At 42.9% G+C, this 6,208-nt stretch overlaps 1 protein-coding gene across 2 annotated transcripts; it reads right to left on the reverse strand.

The window, feature by feature from the left end:
• Positions 1–851: 851 nt before the first annotated feature.
• On the reverse strand, positions 852–5,310 carry zbtb8b (zinc finger and BTB domain containing 8B). 2 transcript variants are annotated; one of them, XM_031586386.2, is made up of 4 exons: positions 5,172–5,310; positions 3,151–4,176; positions 2,560–2,738; positions 852–1,757 (listed from the first exon to the last, which is right to left on the reverse strand). In XM_031586386.2, the coding sequence occupies exons 1-4, from the start codon at positions 5,266–5,268 to the stop codon at positions 1,713–1,715; spliced, it is 1,347 nt and encodes a 448-aa protein (XP_031442246.1). In that variant the 5' UTR covers positions 5,269–5,310; the 3' UTR covers positions 852–1,712. The 2 variants fall into 2 exon arrangements, with proteins under 2 accessions (XP_031442246.1, XP_012694423.1); XM_012838969.2 differs by lacking the exon at positions 5,172–5,310 and adding an exon at positions 4,844–4,946.
• Positions 5,311–6,208: the final 898 nt, after the last annotated feature.

Genomic DNA, 6,208 nt, shown 5'->3' on the forward strand with positions numbered 1-6,208 from the left:
GTCTTCTGATTACAACCATCAAATTATTGTTTAAATCTTGTGCATTGCTACACAAGTATTGAGTGCCAGCGTTCGATTCATAGCTACACTTAACTTTATGAGTACAATAAGCGTTGGATTCATTGCTATACTTAACTTTATGAGTACATAAGCCACCTCTATGTTATAACTGTGGTATTTTGAATGCCTTGTAGGAAAAACAGATGTTTCTTGTGGTTGATACAGCAATCTGTCTTTATTCCCATAAAGAGCTGTAACAAAGCACGTGAAACATATGGCGGATTCAGTGGTGTTAGTCTGAACCACAAACTTCCCCATTAGGGAGATTATGGTGACCATGTTTGGTGCTCACTGAAGCTGCTTTGTCGCATGCCTCATATTCTCAGGCGGGATAAACTGTAATTCCTTACAGCTGGCTACTCACTCTCCCCTATATATATACCTACTGGTCATTTTTCTATGGATGCTCGAGTACATATTTGCTGCATGTATGCTAATGTATTTACTCCTTTACTGATGTGTGTAGAAGTGATCTGGTTTCCTGGTTCTCTGTTCCTCTTCTGTCCTCAAGCAGATGGGTAGCCCCTTTGAGCGGGGTTTTGCTCACATTGGACTTAATTGCCATTGTTTGTTCCTCACTCACTTACCCATAAGTCACTATAGATAAAAGTGTCGAATGAAATGTAAAATGTATATGGTTGAGGTATAGGTTAAGCCGATGAGTTTGTTTGTTCATTTTAGGCAGATGAACGCCTCTCTGCTTTAAGACGAGTCAAACAAGGCTAAAATATAACAAAACCCTTCAACATGGCATTTACAATGATAGATTTTTTTTAAAGAAAAGAGTCAAATGTCATTAAATGTACTGCTTATAATTGAAAAGATGGAATGGCATCATCCATCCAGTGATGAATACTGATGCAACTGAATGAAAGAAGAAAACAGAGATCACCAGATCCAACTACAATTTACACGCTTGCTTTGCACATCTTTGGTCTCAGTGATCTTAGGCAAATGACACATGAATGGAACATACTGTACATAGTCTTTATATCTCTATACAGGATTGAGGTAGCTTCGGCTTTTTCTGTACAAATATACAAAAGGTGCAATACGTCATTTCTTTGTGAAACATACAATGCAGTGTTTTCAAAACTATACTGCTCCCTAAATATACTGTTCAACCAAGAATAATGAACCTCATCTTACACAGACCCCTTTCCAAGGGACACTTTGCTTTGAGATCTGTTCACAGGACATGATGGGCCAGAGTGATTGGTCTGTCACTTGACTAAGCAGATAGTCTAATGGGTGACAATGTTCTAAATGATGATGTTAAACTTGAGTTGATCAGATGAGTGTCTCTCATTGACTCTTGTGTCTGTGTCTTATTATGGGTTATCTCCATCCTAATGGATGTAATGGTGGTGGGGGGGGAGGTTCTCATCCGTTCCCCCTTCTGCCTCCTTGGCATCATCCATAAAGACTAGCCGACGATCCGAGCCCTCTGACTGGCTGCTGGGATTGGTGGAACCCGGGTCCTGTTGTGTGGTGGTGCAGCCTTCACAGGCCAGACCTTTTCAGACTGTGAGAAATGAACCCGGGTCCTGTTGTGTGGTGGTGCAGCCTTCACAGGCCAGACCTTTTCAGACTGTGAGAAATGAACCCGGGTCCTGTTGTGTGGTGGTGCAGCCTTCACAGGCCAGACCTTTTCAGACTGTGAGAAATGCCATATGTGAACTGCAGGCCCGATGTACCTGCCACCCAAACAATCACAGACAAGGAAAACAGACAGAGACAACACACCAAACACAAATAAGGTTAGAGAGCCTTTACACACCATGTTCCTTTACCTCAAAGGCCCTTAAAGGCCTCAACAGTCTAATTAAAAAACAATTAGGCGTTGACCCTAATTGTCAACGGCGTTATGGAAGTTTATGTTGGACTTTATTATTTGCAACCCACTGAAGACAATCCACAAATGGACACCATTATCCACAAATATTTCACTATCCACAAACATGCATTTTAAAATTTGTGTTGTGTAAAATCATATCCGCAAAAATACGGAGCGATTTTGTACATATGAATTGGGTTTTGTACATTTGTGGATTGCTTCCTGTGAATTTGTGGGCCGCGTGACTTCCCTTCTATTTGTAGATTTTTGTCCAGTTTGTTCCACAGAAAAAGCTAATATCTCACTATCCACAAAAATGTATATTATTATGTGTGTTGTGTAAAATCATATCCACCAAAATACAGTGATTTGCAAATGCGCATAACTTGCGTATTCAAATATTTAAATTTAACATGTACAGTGATATTAACGCATTTGTGGATCAATTTCTACACTTCCCCTCTATTTATTTGTGGATTTTTGTCCAATTATTTCTCCTTAGTCCAACAAATCTAAATAGACTTCTATCTTCAGGAATCTAGAAAGTTATTTAAAATGGTCATGCTCAGCTATTTTTTAATAGTAAGTACATCTTTGTGTGCAATGAATGGGAGATATGTGGTAGGTCATTGTAATGCACACATAAGCACATGTGCTCTTACGCTGAGGACATGACTGCGAAGGTGCTCCTGGCGTGTGAAGCGCTTGCCACATGTATGGCAGGGGTAAGGGCGCTCCCCCGTGTGGCAGCGGATGTGGCGCTTCAGGATGCCCCTCTGCTTGGCAGTGTAGGGGCAGTATGGGCATTTGTGCAGTTTCACAGACGCCACCAGACCATCCCCTAAAGCACAAACACAGCAGCTTTGATTAAAAAGATTAACACACAAAAACTAGGTATCAAAAACAAGGATGTCGTTTGTTTAAGCTTGGTTTACCTGTTGTTAGATGACAGCAATGGAGATACAAAGATGCCAATGTAGGTTTAAAAGTTATTAACTACAGTGTTTAATGCAACAGAATGCAGCAATTTGCCACTTTTTAAAATATGTCTCTATTGGCAAAACGTTTTGCGATCATCTTCAAATTAATTTTGATGTTATATGGTCATGTGAAGGACAGATAGCCAGTAGTCCAGTGCAGCACTGGTAAAATGCAGATGTATGTATCTGACTCTGACTATGCCATACTATGCCATACTATGCCGTACGTACATGATCTGAGTGCTAGACAAGAACCATTAGGCACCCTCTCACCTGTGTCCTCCCCAAACCAGTCACTGTGCATCTCCATACTGGCTGCGCTTCCAGGCCCCATGCTTTCATCTCCACGCCCTGGTGCTGCGCTGCCTCCTAGGCCTTGACCGTAGTACTGCATCAGTTTGAGCTGATAACTGTCGTACTCCTGTGCGTTTGCTGCTTCAGTACTAGTGGATGGGCTTGCCTCCAGTGTCCGGCTGTCAAAGTGATTGGACCTGGGATAGAGCCCTCCTTCTTTAGATTCTGGGGACTCCTCAGTCTCCTCATCTGGGTCATACTCTACCTTGGGATGCACCAGACCAAACAGCAAGTTCCCCGAGGAGCAGCTCTCTGGGTTCTCCGGGTCCCTCTTAAGGGGGGGGCCCACAGGGTGAACAGCAGGGAACTCCCCCCGTGAGCTCTCACTCTCCTCTGAGTTCCTGCTGCTTAAAGCAGCGGAGGTGGTGGTGTTGGAGGGAGTATTGCGAGAACATTGAGAATCAGTGTTGGGCTGTGTCAGAGTCCTTCCATCTTGAGAGGTGGGAGACACAGTTACGCTAGAGCCCTCAGCGGGTGTCCTCCTCTCTGCAGGCCCCTGCGCCTCCTTGTCCGTCTCTCCCCTTGTCTGCATGTCCTGCTCCTTGCCCCGGGTGCAGATCTCAAGTGAGGTGTGGATGTAGTTCTTGCAGAAGTTCACCACATCAGTCATCTGAAGATAGCTGGCAGCTGACATCACCTCAATGACGTTGCCACTGCACAAATCCAGTTGGCCCGAGTACAGGAAGTCCAAGATTAGCGAGAAGGCTGTTGCCGTGACGATATCCAGTGAGGCTGTGCTGTGTTGCTGCCCACCGTCCTGCAGATAGTGGACCAGTAGTGCACGGAAGTAGCCGCTCCCTGCAAACAGTATGTTCCTGTGTGCCTTGAAGACTTGACCCTCCACTATGACACTGCAGTCACAGAAGAAGTTCCGCTTGCGCTGTTCGTTTAGTTCACAGAGCAGCTTAGACATGTAGCTTTGGATCTCCATCTCCCCACACACGGCTGAGATTTACAAAGAAGAGAAAACAACCAAGATAGCTACATACATTTCCAGAGTTCTTACAAAAAAAGGAAGAAAACAGAACAAAATTGAAAAATATACATTATCTTAATAATTGTAGTATTTGAGTCCTTTAAACATGTCATGGTATTTGCCAAATGCTTATTGTCTCGAAGGCATTTATTAAAGTGACATGTTTAAAACTAGCAAATACAAATTAAATGAAATATCATGACCAAGGTAAATCTGTGAAATTATTGTTATTTCTATTTTTGGTCAGATCACCTAGCCCTACCACACGTTTTCTTGTATGTCTTTTAATGGATAATGTCATCGACTGTATGACATGAGTGTAGACATACTAAACAGTCATTGGGTAGGCTAATGCTTGAGCATGGATAATGTATCTGCTTTTCTTTCTCTTTATCCTCTTGACAATTGAACCACATAATCACCAGCAAAGGACCATACATAACAGAATTACACTCAAACTTCATTATAAAATTAAAATGTATCCACGCATCGTTTAACATACGCTTGCTGACAGTAGGAGTTAACTTAAACCGTGGCAATAGCAACATATGTTTAAAGGATCCATCGTGGCATATCACACTTTGAATGAAGAACAATCTATGATCCTGTACAGCCTAATCTGTAGGAGCTACCTACCTGAAATAGGTGAAGTCGTTAACAGTCGTTAACTACCTTTTTATATTGTTTTTAGCATTATCTATTGGCTTTGTTTTCAACCATTACACAAGAAACACTTCCGGGTTATGGTCGAACAGACAACAAGGTTTCCGGTCGTTCATAACTCAGGGAAAATTTCGTCAGGATAAAAGTCCTGAGATTCATTGAGCAAGAGATCAAAACATTATGACCACCTGCCTAATACGCTGATGGTATTGTATGTGCTGTTAAAAGAGCTCCAGCCTGTCAATGCATAGTCTACTAGACTTATGAAAATTGTGATGGACTTGTTCCACAATTCGCCTACCATCCACAGATGCCGAACTCAGGATTTCCCAGTGGAACATTGCCAAAGGGCATGCTCCACTGGCTTGTCTTTTTTTCACAGTGCACCCTGGTGCCATCACTTGAACAGTTAAAGAGCAGTAGCCTACATGAATCCAGCCATTCACCCAATGTAAAAGAAAATGTGATCTGTTATGTTGCCTCTAATGTTAGCTATATGCAACCATTTCACATGCACACACACAGAGCAACACGGAAACACTTGTAGCTTGTTCTATCACTTCAGCTAGTCTGGTTTATTACGAACGAGAACATTATACATGACACAGGTGCCACCTAGTGGTCACCATAAATGAAGCAACATTCAGCTTCGTACATAAAAATTCCTCCCCGCTAAGATATGTTGTCAATTAACACAAAGGATATTTTCTTTAACACAACATAAAAGATTACAGCTTTATTTTTGTTTTGTTTTACATCAAATAATAATGGGGGGTTGTCTTCTTATAGTGGAAACAATATGTCTCAGAACTCACAGTCTTACATCATTATATTAACTATGCAGTGTGCTCACTAAGCACTGTAACATACTGGTGGTTAAGTGATCCTCACAGGATAGCGTCTTACTGTCTCTGTTACCAGAGTACCGGTATGCCCAGTCTGTGGTGGTTCAGTGGACTGGTGTGTTTTTGGAGATTCGGTGGTCTGAGGAACTTGGGTGTAGAGGTGCTAGCCCAGGTTCTTTCCCAAGGACTGGAGGGCCACATCCAAGGGTGTAGAGGTGCTAGCCCAGGTTCTTTTTGTATGCTCTGATAGGGTGGGTATGATTTAGCGTGAAGCTCAATTTGAGAGTCAATGCCGGGCCACCACACATAACTGCGTGCCAAGCTCTTCATCCTCACTACACCTGGATGTGCTGTGTGGAGCTCTTTCAGAACCCAGGGGCGCAGTTTAGGTGGCACAATCACTCTCATACCCCACATGAGGCATCCCTGTTGTATGGTGAGATCATGCCGGCGCAACAGAAGGGGCGACAGTTCTTCGCCTGCGTCCTTTGTA

The sequence above is a fragment of the Clupea harengus genome, chromosome 19 (assembly GCF_900700415.2).
Source record: "Clupea harengus chromosome 19, Ch_v2.0.2, whole genome shotgun sequence".
NCBI lineage: Eukaryota > Metazoa > Chordata > Actinopteri > Clupeiformes > Clupeidae > Clupea > Clupea harengus.

What these genes read in the sequence shown, in the direction of transcription:
- zbtb8b (XM_031586386.2), bottom strand. Translation starts at nt 5,268, where the DNA reads ATGGCACCAGGGTGCACTGTGAAAAAAAGACAAGCCAGTGGAGCATGC. An exon ending in GAGTTCGGCATCTGTGGATG is followed by an intron (nt 4,177 to 5,171) that starts GTAGGCGAATTG and finishes TGTAAATCTCAG; the next exon opens with CCGTGTGTGGGGAGATGGAG. An exon ending in CTGGTTTGGGGAGGACACAG is followed by an intron (nt 2,739 to 3,150) that starts GTGAGAGGGTGC and finishes TTTGTGCTTTAG; the next exon opens with GGGATGGTCTGGTGGCGTCT.